The 14,881-nt window shown below is 59.9% G+C and overlaps 1 protein-coding gene across 1 annotated transcript in view; it reads right to left on the bottom strand.

Annotated features, from left to right (window-relative positions):
- Nucleotides 1-355: 355 nt before the first annotated feature.
- SKI (SKI proto-oncogene) overlaps nt 356-14,881 on the bottom strand; it is a 56,034-nt gene continuing 41,508 nt past the window's right edge. The window contains exons 4-9 of the mRNA XM_027975748.3: nt 5,987-6,106; nt 5,793-5,908; nt 5,142-5,404; nt 4,732-5,033; nt 3,937-4,167; nt 356-3,510 (exon numbers count right to left, since the gene is read on the bottom strand). Of these exons, the coding sequence (XP_027831549.2) occupies nt 3,322-3,510; nt 3,937-4,167; nt 4,732-5,033; nt 5,142-5,404; nt 5,793-5,908; nt 5,987-6,106 (1,221 nt within the window). The 3' untranslated portion in view covers nt 356-3,321. The remainder of the gene's footprint in view (nt 3,511-3,936; nt 4,168-4,731; nt 5,034-5,141; nt 5,405-5,792; nt 5,909-5,986; nt 6,107-14,881) is intronic.

Raw genomic sequence — 14,881 nt, forward strand, 5'->3', positions numbered from 1 at the left:
GGCCGCTGGCTCCCTCCCCATTAAGACATGAGACAGCTCTGCAGGGGACTGGCCACCTACTCCAGCAGGCAGATGAGGTGTCCCCATGGATGCCCACAGTACAAGGAGGAGCCACAGTTCAGCGTGACCAAGAGGGAGAGGCAGAGGGCCCCAGCCAGGACCTGCCCACTTGTCAATGGAGTCAATGGAGACTGAAGGACCCCAGGGTCTGATGGGAAGACAGGCACCCCCTTACTCTTCCTGGGCGCAGGCCTGGTGGTAGCCCAGGGAGGGGCAGGGCCAACCTTGAACTTGATTGTGTCATGTCATCTGTTTGGGGGAGGGGCGTCGAAGGACTGACGGGTACACAGAGAAATAGAGAAATATGCCAAGCTCTTTCTTTTTTCTTTTTAAATCAGGCATTTATAAACAAGAAAGCATACATTAATTACATAAAAATAGTTTTCGAATAGTAGAGTAAGTCGTCATATTGTCATTAGCAGCAGCAAAGGAGAGAAGGGGACGGCGATGCGGACGCTCCTGGCGGGCACCAGGGTGGAGCTGTGGTTTTTTTTTCCTTAATTGAAAAAAAAAAGTGTCATTTGTGACTCCTGACTTAAAGCAAGAACAAGACAGCCCCCCAAGCCCGGTGAGCAGGCATGAAGGACGGGTGGGGTTGCCCAGGAAGCCGGTGGGCGTGTTCTTCCTCTGTTAGAAACAACCCAGAAAAGAGGACAGCTACCAGTAAGGAGAGAGTCCCGGGGGAGGACCCACCATGTACACATATGATACACGAGTGTAAGAGGAGAGAGTATTTACACGGTCGCTTTGTACACTGGCGAGTTCTGTACGAAAAGCAGGACACTATGTGAGTGAGTTAGCTGCTCCATAGATATGAATGTTATTGCTGTTGTTTTTTCCCTTCGTTAAAAATCTTCTTTCAGCATAGAAATAATGAGTGATTAAACTGAATACACGGTCATTCTGGTAATGGGTATTACACACGGGGAGAGTCAACAGCCTACGGAGAGATGCCTCTTCTGAAAGAAATGCAACTGCAGCTGCGAGGCAGGAGCCCGGAGACCCTGCCCCCAAGGACGGGGATGGGGATAGACAGCCCCTCGCCAGCCTCGCCCGCAGCTGCCACTGGCTCTGGCAGGTCATGGGACCCTCACAGTGGGCCTAGGGGCGGGGGTTGGGGGGTGGGGATGAGGCTGCCCAACCCCACCGCCGTACCTCAGCTCTTCCCAGTATCAGGGACCAAGCTGGATGGTGGCGGGGCAGACCGAGCTGATGGTCAGATGTGCAGGTGAGCAGAAGGGAGGTGAGGGGACACATTGCCCCCATGTGCAACTTGGAAAAATGTGTCTCCCTCTGGAGTCTAAAAACTCAGAAAGTGAACGGAGCAAACCCGGTGGCCTCGGGTGGCAGGTCCCGGGGGCCCTGCGACCTCACTGCAGGTTCAGACGGCGACAGAGCACAGCCGCACAGAAGCACACTGACACACTCAAAGCTTTGCTCCAACTAAATCATTTAGTTTCCCTTGAAGAAATGGCTGGAAAACACAACTCTGGAAAAACAAGGGTAAACACAGCATTCTGAGTGTTGCGTGACACAACCGACCCTCTACACGACACGGTAATAATGCCCATCGGTGGATATACGTATGGCAGAGGTTTAAAAGTCCATGCATACAGATTTAATAACTGCAAAGAAAAACAGAAGCAAAAAAATTTAAAAAAAAGAAAAACAACCAAACGCACGCTGCATATACACGGTGTCCCTTTTGCATTGCACTTTAGAAGGGGGGCTGGCAGCACCCAGCCCTGACCCAGCAAACCAAGGGCAGAACCCCTCCACCAACGTGGCCACCCGAACTCTGCTCTACTCGGCGGCCATGGCACCACCTCCCATGGCCACAGCTGCCGGGTGCTGGGACGGATGCGGGCAGAGGGTTCCGGTCAGGTCTCTCCGCGTAAATAAATACCATGATTTAGGTCAGGGAGCCACCTGGTCTACTGGGAAATCATTTTTCAAGCTTGGGCATAAGAAACCTTATACAATTCGCATACAGTTGAGAGTAAACGCGATTATTTGGAATAAATGCAGGTAACTCATTGTGATCATGGCAGATCCAACAGCTACTGGAGACGTATTCTGGGGGAAGAAGACGAGTCAGGGTTTGCTGTACAAGACGCTGGAAGGCACAGAACCACCCCCCGAAGTTCAGTTTTTGCGTTTTCGTTTCGTGTGATTCCCTTGTTCAACCAAGCACCAGAGGGGTTTCTAGACACTCGAGCACTTAGGATGTGGATGCTCTAGAAATCGGTTTGCAGTATCTGAAAGTAAAAACCTCAGTTAACTGGGGAATAAAAAGAGAAGGGGAAGGTTTTTGACAAAGTGCAGTTCTAAGTATACGTTTAAATGAACGAACAAACAAAAGGAAAAAAGAAAAACTGAAATAATGCTGTGTTTGTTGCAATGCTGCAGCCTCGGCCCAAACAGAAGGCGTGCCGCCGGCCAGATGGAGGGGCGTGAGGAGGAGGGCGCGTGCCCGGCCAGCGCGGACCCACCTCCGCCACCCCGCCAAGCACCCCTGCAGACGCCTCTGTGGGGCACCAGCTGGACGGAGGGGCGCGTGGAGAAGGGCACATGCCCGGCCAGCGCGGACCCACCCCCGCCGCCCGCCTGAGCACCCCTGCGGACGCCCCTGCAGACGACCCTGTGGGTGGCGGGGGCCGGTAGGTGGGTAAGGCGGCAGTGTTCCAGCTCGCGTGCACGCGGCACTCCCCGGGTCCTCCCCCGACAGTGCGGGAGACAGGTCCTTGTCGCTGAAAAAATAGACTCTGGAGAAAAACCCTTCGTGTGGTCACGCGGCCGCAGGTGCAGACAAGCTGCGATGGCTTCGAGGGGCAGGACGGGGGCCACCCTGGCTCCCATGTGGGTCCTCGGGGGGCATCACGTGTGGGTGGGGCTTTTAAAAGTTAGTCATTAAAAAACGTGTTGATTTTTCTGAATATCAAGTCTCCTTATTGGTTTTAAATAGCTTATAACAAAAGTGTAAATGTTAGAACGTTCCGGCAAGCAGAGGGCCAGCCACAACCACCGAGCTGGCCTCGTCTCTGGGGCAGTTGGGAACCGGCTTGCACGCTTGAACTTGGCCAGTAGAAAATTTTGCAGTGGATTCCAAAAGTATGTGGTTCCAAACACTTGCTTGGTTCTAGGCACAGTAAGACGTTGTGCTATAAGGACTGGAGGGGGGCGTCCTGCTGGCACGGAGCCCCAACCCTGCCGCCCGCCCGCCTTGTGGCATCCGCCCTGCGCAGCAGACAGTGGGTTCGGCTAGGGCTCCAGCTCGGCCGTACTCTCGCCACCTGCAGCCTCGGAGTGGGGCCGCGGCCACAGCTGCTCCTGCAGCCCCTTCACCACCTTCTCCAGGTGCTCCCGGGCCTCCCGCTCTCGCAGCAGGTCGGCCCGCAGCTGCTCACGATCGGCCTCTGCGTGCTGCAGCTTCACCTGCAGGTCCTCGATCTGAAAGGGACGCCTGCATTAGCCAGCTGCTCCCCACCCACCCTGTCGCTGCCTGGCGCCGGGCTGACCCTCCGGCCATCACATACTCGCCTCCCACGCCACCCACTGGACCTGCTGGTGAGCTCAGTAGGAGGACCAGCACCGTCTCCAAAGACCCTAAGACAGGGGACGACACCCAACCCCCATCCCTGGGAGCCTGCTGCTCAGCATGGCCATGGGGACCAGCTGAGACATTCATGGGCATGTGAGGGTGAGCTCAGCCCTCTTCCAGGACAAGAGAGGAGAGCCTAGGGCCACATCACCCCACGGAGGATGGGCCCGAAGCCGAGCAGCTCCCCACATACAGACGGCCTGGCAAGGAGGGGAGGGACCCTGAGATGCCAAGGGCGCACCCGCCACCTCTGCCTCCCGTGGCTCCCTGCGCACCTGGGCAGAGTACTTGGCCCGCAGGCGGCCAGCCTCGCAGCCCTTGTCACACACGCGGGCTTGCCGCGCCTGCTCCAGCTCCCGCTTCAGGCGCAGCCGCGCCTCGTTGGCCTCCTTCATCTTCTTCTCGTTCTCCGCACGGAGCCGCTCGATCTCCTTCCGCAGGCTGCGCTTGGCCTCCGTGGCCTCCCGCAGCTTCTCCTTCTTGGCCACGCGCAGAAACTCCAGCTCCTGAGGTGAGGAGCCAGCTCAGGGGCACCCCCACGCCAGGCCTCCCCAGCACCCGCCTGCCCCGTAGGTCCCTGTCCCCTCCGAGCACTGCCCACAGCCCCTGGGTGTATCCGCAGTATCAGGGAGGGGCTCACCCGGGCACCGCACCACCTGAGGGCCCCAGAGGCCCCACGGCCAGATGGGGAGGAGGTGGTCCTTCTGGGGACTCAGCCCCACCCCTGCAAACATGCTCATGAATATGCATGTGGGAAGCCACACCTCCAACCAGGACCAGGGAGACGGAGGGGTGCTGAGCGAGCAAGCGGTTGCAAGCTGGCTCTGGGGCTGGCAGGGCTGTGCTGAGTGAGCCCACATGCCAGACACTGGCTGAGGTGTGAGAGCAGAAGAGACCAGGGGGCCCAGGCCGCAGAGCCCTGGGTGACAGCCCCGCCCTCCCGGGTGCTGAGGACTCCTTAATCAAGTCAGGTGGGCAGGGGAGGCCAGCAGAAGCCTCTTGGAAAGGAAGTAAGTGCCCCGGGGGAGTGGCCTGGGGCCTGGTGTGGGGACGGGTGTGCAGCCACTCACCTGGTGCAGACTGCGCTTGGCCTGCAGGGCGGCACTCAGCTTCTCCTCCTGCTTCACACGCATCTTCACCACCTCGTGCAGGAACTTCTCTTTGGCTTCCTTGGTGTCCAGGCCGCCCTCCAGGGCCTGCCGCAAGTGCTCCAGCTCCGCCTCCAGCCCGCTGCTCGGGGTGTCGGTGGGGGCCATGGCATCAGGGGCGGCAGGGGCCACGGGCGGGGCAAGCAGGCCTGGGGAGCTCAGGTCCTTGGCGGAGCTGGATGAGGTAAAGGATGGAGAGGACAGCGAGGACAGGGAGGAGGTGACTGCAGAGACAGACAGACAGAGAGGCAAGTTAGCAGAGCATCCTCTCCCGGGATGGGACCCTCCCAGGAGGACTGACCCCCTAAGAACAGACGGGTGTGGGCACTCACACTCCTCTCGGCTCTCCACCTCCACCTCGGCCTCTGAGTCCTTGTCCTCCTCGGGGGCAGGCCCGGGTACTGGTGTCTCCGGGGCTCCAGGGGTGTCTGCAGGTAGCTTCCGCTTCCGGGGCTGGATGCAGGCGGGGAGGGGCTCAGGGGCCCGGGAGACGACCGTGGTGCAGGGCGGGCTGCTCACTGCCTTGTGCTGGGCTGGCGGGGCCAGGGCCACGTTGGGGGCCACGCCCGTCTCAAAGCTCTTGTAGGAGTAGAAGCTGTGGGAGACACAGCAGGTGCTGGGTCCTCGACAGCTGCCCCGGCCCCTGCACGCCCCCCATAGCAGGCCCTGCTCCCACAGTGTGAGGGAGCAGACACTTCAGCCTAGGGCAGCTGGAACACGGCTCCCAGCCACCATGCATTGTGTGCCACCAACTTTAGAGCACAGAAAACCTAGACACCCTTCCCCATACCACCAAAGGACCAGCACTTCTGCGACTGCCTTACCCGGAGAGCTGGGGCCTGACACGAGGCCTCCAGACCGCCCGCCCGCCAAGCTTAGGGACGATTAAAGTGGGAACCTGATTAAAGCAGGAACCTGCTTCTCTGGCTGGTCTGCAAGCCCCGTGGGTCATGGCTGGTGGTCACAGCGGGAGGGTCACTCACCTGTCTCGAATCAGGGCTGGGAGGTGTGGGGAGAGCTCTTTGTCACTCGCGGAAACCGCAGGGGACCAGGGTCGGAAGGCGGAGAGGCGCTGGCGAGGGTGGACGCAGCCCAGGCTCTGTGGGAACAGGGGCTGTCAGAGGGGGGCCCCAGGCCACCCCGCCCCCGCCCCAGCTGCCAGAGCTGCGCGCCACACCTTGCTGGAGGAGCCGGCCAGGGTCCGCAGCCAGCCTGGCTGCTTGTCCTTCTCGGAGGACGTGGGGTGCTGGGAGGGGGTGTCATCTGCTTTTCTTACAGAGGCCGGGGGATCAGAGACCTGTGAGCGACACAGAAGTTCCCGCTGACACGCTGGGTAGGACACAGCCACACATGAGGCATGCCCAGGGACACGCAGACCCCACAGGCACACATCGCATGGTGCGCCTGGTCCAACGCAGGCCTGACAGCTGGCAGAGGCCAAGGACCCACAGCACGTCGGCTCAGAAGGGACCCCTGCCCACCCCCACTCGGGCTGACAGGTCTGGAAGGGGCAGCGGCAGGCAGGCTCGCGGGCTGAGCACAGGGCCCTGTTGGGGTTGCCTAGAGCTTTCCAGGGGCATCTCGTGTAGCGCCCCCAGAGCTCTGGGTTTCACCACATGGTACTAATTTTAGAAACTTCTTGTGGGGCTGGGCCAGCTGCATGACGGGTGAGCAGAAAGCTCGGGCCATGTCCCGTCCCTGCTGGAAGGAACAGCCCCAACATGAACTGAGTGCACTCAGCCCGCTGAGAAAGCCCCTGGACGTCCCCAAGTCTCGTGTAGGGGAAGGAAGCTCGGGACACACGAGTCTTGTGTCTGCTGGATACTGTAGCCGGAGCGGCCTCCAGGGCTGGTGTCAAACTGCCCCCTGCCTGCTGGCCCCAGGGAACAGCTGGAGAGAATACCGAACCCCAGAACTGGCCCTGAGGGGCCTGCGCTTCCAGGGCTGTGGGGGAGGAAGTGGTCGGTCAGCTGCCGTGCTCAGCAGGGTCATCACAACAAAACTCAAGGGACGGAGCCAACTGGGTGCAAGACCACCAGTGCAACAGAGCCCACATTTCTGGGTGTGTGCAGGGGCCACTCCCAACCCCACAGCCAAAGCTCCCTAACTCCACTCCAGGAAACCTGGAACCCTCGGGCCCAGACCCGTGGGGCTGGGCGGCATGCTCTGGCCTTGGTCCCAGCACAGGGTGGCTGCGCCCTCAGGCTGCCCACCCAGCCCCTGGGAGACTGGTTGAGGGTCCTTCAGACAGCGTGGACAGACAACTCAGATCTGAACACACCTGGTGCTCTTGCTGGGGCGGGGCAGGGGGGCGGTGAAGGGGAAAGGAGCTAGGCGATGCCTGGGGGCCTCCTGAGCTTGGTGCATAGTGCTGGACCGGGCGCCACCCGCAAGGGTGGGGCTTCCTGTCTGAGCCGAGTTCTCACAGGAGAGAAGCCACAGCGCCCTGCCGGCTCCTCCAATTCCGAGAAACCTCAGGGAGCCCTCGTGGGAGGTGTCAGACGACCCGGGCCGCAGGCCACCCCCACGTGGCCAGCAAGCCCCACCACACGGCGGGGGCGGCTTCCTGCTAGGGAGAAAGGCTGGAGCCTCCTGCCCTCACCAAACTGCCTGAGCCCTGGTCCACCCGGGATGCAGGAGCTGAGCAACCTTGGGGACTTGGTCCAAGGAAGCCCGGTGTGCTCTCCACAAAGTCCAGGTGGCTGGCTACGGGAATGAGGAAGCATCAGAGGAGGAGGCATGGCCACCAGGGCCCGAGGGAGTGACCCCTCTTCAAAGCCCAGGAAGGATGGGCCATGGAAATGGCAGAAGATCAGCGACACAGCCATGTGTGCAGTGATAGCTGCGTGGCCACCTCTGTGAGGGGGCGAGCCTGTGGCCTCCGGCTCCTGACACTGCTGGGCCCTTGAATCCAGGATGCACTCGAGCAGCTTCCCCACACTTCAAGATAAACGTCCTGCCTGACAGAGAAGCCTGCGGGGACAGTGCAGAGACCTGGGTTCCAGGAGAACGTCCCTGGTGCCAAAGGCAGCCCATACCGGGGACTGCTCAGTGGCCACGCCTGTCTGTCACTGTGGAGCCTGTGCATCAGCCAGGGACCTGCATATGTGTGTAGGATCTGGGGTAAAACTGGGGGTGACGTCACCCTCATGACCTTCCTGTCCTCCCAGGTCAGAGGCCCCAAACCGTGGAGCCGCCGCATTTGGGTGGAGCAGGGTGTGCACGGCTGCTGAGGCTGTGGCCACCCCAGAGGGCAGCACAGGGGGCAATAGGCAGAGCAGGGGTAGCTCCTGGCAAACCCCCTCGTGCTCACAAGGGCTGTACTCAGTGTCTGAGCCCCAGAGGTCCTGCAGGCCAGCTCAGCCAGGCAAACCCAGGGTCCTCTCTGCAGGCAGGGGGCTCCTGGGGGAAAGGAGGGCTTCGGACTACCGAGGACGAAGCTGTCTCAGGTTTTCCTCCCTGGGTTCTGCACTGTGAGCCCCAGCTCCACGCTCTACTTCCTAGGCCCCACCCTGTCCACCTTAAACAGAAAGAGAACGAGTACATGGGGAAGGAAGGAAGAGAACATTCCCAACACCAGCCGGTGGCACCGGACTCGGGCCAGAGCACCCAGTGTGAGCTCTGCATACAGGAGCGCTGACTGGACCATCCCCCAGGCCCCTGGCTCTGGGGTGACCAGGCAGTGCAGAGGAGAGGCTCTCTGACCAAAAGGCGGAGCCACGGCCCAGCTGGGCACAGAGCTGCCCACCGCCAACCTGGATAGGCCAGAGTGAGAGAAGCCCAGCACAAGGCAGGATCAGGCCTGAACGGCCCCAGGCTCTGGGAAGAAGACCGGACTCTCAGCCCGTACATGGACACGAGGCAGGGTGGAGGGAGACATCGCCGGAGTACTGCGCAGCGCTGCATGCAGCATCCAGAGACCACCCAGGTGGCTGCCTGGTGGGAGGGTGGCCACTTGAGGTCACCTCCCCGCCCAGGTCCACAATTTCATCCCAAAGCCCTTGTGGGATGTGTGGGCTTTGGGCTAAGGCCCCAGAACATGAGGTGACCAGGCTCCACCTACCCAGGCAGGCACTGTGCTGCCCTGAGAAATGCCACCGAGTACAGCTGGGCATCTGTCCAGGGTGCCTGCCCAGGGCACCCTGGGTGGTCAGGGTGTAGAGACTCCTTGCACCCTCCCAAGGGGCACATGCCCCTGTTCACAGTCGTGCACATGCAGAGCTCAACGGGGAGGCCACAGGCACAGGCACCCAGAAAAGAGCAGTGCCCCCCATCCCCACCCCCGAGCTGCGTGGGTCTGCTCTCTTCAGCACAAAGGTGTCCCCTCTGGCCTCGGGGCCTAAGGCCAGGATGCACTCTGGCCTGGGCGCTCTGCAGGGCTGAGGGCAGCCAGCACCCACACACCCTCTGGTCCAGCAGCACTGGGCGATGTGGCTGGGGAACCGGGCGGGAGAGTCTCTGATGAGACCTACACTAGGGATGAGGAGCACGACCTGGATGGAAGACCCGCCCCACAGAGAAAATGACATTCAGCTCCCTGGACTCCTTGCTAGGAGTTCTGCCATCTAGGGACCAGGCCCAGATGAGGGTCTAGCTAGACACTGCGCTCAACCAGGGAGGGAAACGCACTGTCCAGCCGCCAGACGTCGTCAACTGGACGGCTGGTCGTGAACTGATTTGAAGGATAACGTCAGGCTTGCTGTCAACCACCTGACCCCTCCCAGACTCAATGCCTGTGCGGCCACCCTGGCAGAGCCCCAGCGACACAAGTGCCTCCCACCATCAGACATTGGAGGACTGCCAGCCTCTCCCCAGAGGCAGCTTCACTTCTAGACAAACAGACACCCAGAGCAAGCACCACAGCTCAGCTGAGGGCCGTGTCCCAACATGGCTGGTGTGTGCACACAGCCTCCAGGTGAGCAGGAAACCCCACATGAAGCTGACATGAAGCTGGGCGTGCCTTCCAGACACACCAGCTCTGCTGTACAACACACCTGCCTGCACCGTCTCCACCACCTGCTTCTGCACCCTCTTTAACCAGCGGCAGCTAACACGGAGAACCTTACACCAGCTCAGAGAAAACCTGAAGGCGAGCCGTCTGGAGAAACCAAGGCTCTAAAGGGGTGAGCCCCACCCCCACGAACTCCCTAATGATGCTAAAGCACAAGGAACCAAAGGTGAAACAGCAAAGGAGGAATCCAGCAAAATCAGAACATTTGTGCCTGAAAGGACACCACCAAGAAGGTGAAGACAATCCACAGAATGGAAGAAAGACTGAAAACAACCCAAATTCAGGGAGGACTCGAACAGGTGTGTCTCCAAGGACGACACACGGCCATCAAGCATGTGAAGACTCTCAGTGTCTCACAGTAGGGTGATGCACCTCACAGCCACCAGGATGACTGCAATCACAACCAGAAAGCATGTGTTGGGAGGCGGCAGAGAAACTGGGAACTTGTGTGTTGCTGGCGGGGACGTGACCCAGGCAGCTGCAGCACAGCTGAATGTAAAACCACCCTGTGAGCACAGTTAACACGCAGAGGACTGGAGAGAGGGGCTCAGCCTGGGACCAGAACCTACAGGAATCCAGACAAAGCACACAAGAATGTCGGCTACACCCACATGTGAATTCACAATCATCTCAATAAGGAGAATTTAAATAACCTGCCGAGTGCCCCTCACACTCATGAGGATGGCTGGAGCTGTTTCAAGGATGGACGATACGCGGCATCATTGGGGAGGACGGGGAGAAACTGGAACCCCATGCTACTGGAGGGGAACGGTCATGGGACAGCCCAGCAATTCCTCAAAAGCACAGAATAGCCCACGACGCAGCAATGCCACTTCTGGATGGATACACTCAAGATCATTGAAAACACATCCACAAAAAAATGGGACATGTGTTCATAGCAGCATTGTTCCTAACAGCCAAGGAGTGGAAAGTCCCACATGTCTATCAGTGGGCGAAGGAGTAAACAAAACATGGTCCATCCATCTACACCGCAGAGCACCCCTTGGTCCCAATGAGGTGCAAGGCTCCAACACGTGACACCGCAGAGCCCAGCAAGAGGAGCAGACCCAAGAGGCCACACTGTTTCAGCCCCATTCTCGTGGACCGTCCAGAACAGGCAGATCTGCAGACAGGAAGTGCACCAGTGGGCCCGGGGGGCCCACGGGGCACGGTTTCCTTCCGGGTGATGCAGATGTGCTGAGACTAGACACTGGTGACTGAGCAGGGAGTCATGCTCTCAGAAAGGGTGGACTTTATGGCACGTGAATTACATCTCCATAAAGCTATTATTAAAACTACCTATTAGAAAAATGAAGTAAACTGTTGGTTGAAAAGCCAAACCACCAAGGATCAACGGTTCCTGACTCACCGTCCTTCCAGCAAAGGACGGAGCAGGACGCCTGAGGAGCCACTTGTGGCTGGCCCTGGAAGAGGTAATGGCCCCACGCCCACAGGACCACTCTGACCCACAGGGCCCAGAGGGCGTCAGAGGTCAGGGAAGGTCTCACAGGGGCTGGCATCCACTTGGCACCTGGCTGGGCAGCCAGGGCATGTCCAGAACAACAGCATGGACCTGGTCAGGGTTCTGAGGTGGGGGTGGTGGGCTGCACACAAACGCAGAGGCCAGGCACAAGGGGTGGCCCCTAATTTCTGAGGACCCCCAGATCCCCACCTCCTAAACCCTGTGGTGGGCAGTGGGCACCCCAGGACCCATGCCCACCATGCAAGGGAAAGTCTCTCAAGAACTCATAACCTCAGGCCTGCATAGACCCCTGGGAGGAACGGGGTGAGGGGCAGCACCACGCAGACGGCCAGAGCCCACAAGAAAACGGGGCAGAAACACCCAAACAGACGCAGCCTGAGAGGAGCGGACACAGGGAAACCTCCCGTGGACTGGCCCCAGCTCTGGGCAGGCACAAAGCCCTACTTTGCTGGACTCTCCCGCCCAGGGCGGCCAAGGGCCCCCCAGCTCCAGCAGGTGGACAACCTCCCTCACTCAAGCCCACAGCCAGCCCTGCCGTGCCCAGAATGCCCCCATCCGGGGTGGGCACAGCAGGGAACCACAGGCTCCTTCCTGCTCCTTCCCTTGCCCACTCCAAGGGAGGGCAGCTACAGAGGACAGAATGTGGCTCCCGGGCGGATGCGGGGCTCTGAGCTACCACATCCCACCCAGGCTTCGAGAGTAAGTCCTGCCAACAGCACCCAGGTCTCCTGAGGGGAGCTCTCGGCCCGGCACTCTGGACCACGATCTCCACGTCCACCCCAGGGCTGCGTCGTGGACAGTCCGGGAGATTTTACAGTTCCAGAAACTGCCGAGCTATTTTTGTAAGTACCATTAATATTTTCCACGTGATCATTCATGTTTCATATTACGCTTAAATTAACCTATTTTCTGATTATTGTGGTACAGAGGAAGCAGATTAAATTTGCAAGACAACCCCAAACCCCAAAATGAAGTGAAAATAGCAATTTTACAGATTCACTTTTTTTTTTTATTTAAGTAGGTCATCTTTTCTGTTACTTCCACATCGTTGATGAGAATAAGTTAAGACTTTTCTAATGAAAGTCACTGCCCCTCCCTGACAAACCAAACCTCAGCAGCTCTCGGCTGGCAAGGGTGGGGGCAGGGGTGGGGCCTTCCCTCCCCAAGGAGCCCTGGACACCACTCAGAAGGAACCCTGGGCAGGTGCACGGTCTGGCAGCCCCTGAGAGGGCCACCCAGCTGCGGGTGGCACCCCCACATGGAGACTGTAGGGGGTGGGGATGGGCTCGGGGGGTGTGTGTCCTTGAACACCCTGGACGTCTGTCCTGACCACAAGAGGCCTCTGGTGCCCTTGTCCCCACACGCCACAGCCCTGCCACCAGCCCCGTACCAGGCCACCCACACCCACCGCCCCTGAGAATCAGAAAGTCAGGGAAAGTCCCGCCGGACTGGGCAGGGGGAATGGAACCTTTCTTTTTCTTCACAGTCACTGGAAAGTAACCGTAAAAAGACTTTCAAAAAACCCCAAACAACCAGAACCCAAGAACAATGAAGCTGTTCTGAAACTCCACGGTTCTTGTTTTGAGGCTTATTTTACTCCTACAACACTGTTCTTGGTTTTAAAGGGTGGTGAGCACCTTGACTGGCCAGCGTGGAGTGGACGCAGGCCTCCGGCCCCGGGAGAGGGAGGGGGACAAACAAGCCTGTCTACCCAGAACAAGAAAGGAAAAGCGGCCGCCCTTCCTGGAGTGACTGAGCGCTGGCCTCACCAGAAGAGAACAGTTCACAGGGCAGGAGGGGGGCTGGATGCACCGTGGTCCACGTGGGCAGCCCTGGCCCCACCAGGCCCTCAGGAGGCTCAACCACTCTGTTGACCCCCAGCAGGCCTCTGACACAGGAACCAGGACGGATGCGTGGGTGCCGTCCCGATGAAGGCCAGGCGGCTGCTCTGCAGGGTCACTCCTCCGACACCTCCTGACCCGGACCCGCCCCCCAGCCGCTCCTCTCACACCAGCATCTGCCACCAGGGGTGCCACGGCGCCTCACTGCACCCAAGGCATCTCCCTCGAGGCTCCTGGGGGTGTGGTCCCCGCCCCTCTCCGCTTCCACTAGCCGGCCTCCTCCTCCTCAGAGCTGCAAGCTCTGCCCAGCGGCGGCTCTGGGCCACCCTCTGCTCCCTACACCTACAGAGCACGCTCAAATGCTCCTGGACTCACAGGGGCACTGGCCGTCAGGACAAGGTCGGGGCACGTGTGTGTGGGCACCTAGGGCATACATGTAGCCTGCACATTCTCATGTGTAATCAGTCAGCTGCCCCAGGTGAGACTAGAGAGAACCCCAGGTAGGGGGCAGGTGGGAGTCAGCTGACGGGACAGTGTCAGGAGGGGGACAGGCGAGGCCCAACAGGCCTTTCCCAGAGCAGAGCCCTAAACCCAGCAGGCTGGGAGGGTGGGCAGTGTCCGGGTGGCCCCAAGATAGGTCTTTGGTGGAAGAGAGCCCCCCGCAACTGGTCTTGTCAGTCAGACACTGACCCAGATGCTGACTGGGGGCAGGGGGCCACCGCTAAGCCACAGCGTCAATGGAAATGGGAGCCACATGTGATGAGAGGCCACTGGGACCCAGCAGCCCGCCTCCTTCTAGTAAGGGGTCTTCCTGCTCCTCCAAATGACAGCCTCATGCCCACTGAGGCCCTCGGACTTGACTGGCTCCTGAGCCTCGGCTGAGAGCAGAGCAGGAGGGGGCCTGCCGAGCACCTGGGGGCCCAGGGAGGACAAGGCTGAGGAATGCTCAGAATCCTGCCAGGGAGCACACGCGATCAGAGCAAGCAGCAAGGGTTGTGTCCAAGAGGCGCCTCGAGCATCTCACCCATGACCCATTCCTCCAGGAGGGGCTGCCAGGGTGGCATGGGCAGGGTGGGCAGCACCAAGTCCGTTCCTGTGTGATGGGAGGAGGTGACACAGTGCAGGGGCTGGTCGGTTCTGTGGCGGAGGTTGGAGGACCAAGAGCTCCATGCCCAGATCCCGGCCACCATCTGTGTCCTGGGGACACTGACATGACCCCTACTGGTCAAGCATGCCCTGACCTTTGAGCTGGCAGGTGTGACTCCCACGTTGTTTACTGTCGCACAAGCACTACTCCAGAAAGGAGACCTGGTGCTGGGAGAGGGCACTCAATGAACCCTGAGCCCCCAGCTCAGTGCATCCTGAGAGGCCAGAGGGAAACAGATCTGCTGACCAGACCTTCTGACCGTGCAGGAGCTGGCGGGGGCCTCCAAGACACAGTAGGAGCGAGAGATGGGGAGCCTTGCTCTCCAACGACCCCCTCACTCCAGCTAGCCAGGCTCCCTGTGCCCCGGGAGGCCCCGTGTGGGCAAGGTCCACCATCCCACACCCCAACCCACTGAGGGGAGCCCCTCGCTCAGGCCCCACTTTCCAGCACCTCAAGTCCATGGGGGCAGACCTGTCTACCTCACAGGTCACAGAGCCTGCGCCATCCTCAGGCGGACAGCCCGCTAACAATGTTCTCAGCGTCCAAACCGCCCATGTCGGGAGATCCCTGTTTCTCTCCACATCAGGATT

Source organism: Ovis aries, chromosome 12 (genome assembly GCF_016772045.2).
Source record: "Ovis aries strain OAR_USU_Benz2616 breed Rambouillet chromosome 12, ARS-UI_Ramb_v3.0, whole genome shotgun sequence".
Taxonomy (NCBI): Eukaryota; Metazoa; Chordata; class Mammalia; order Artiodactyla; family Bovidae; genus Ovis; species Ovis aries.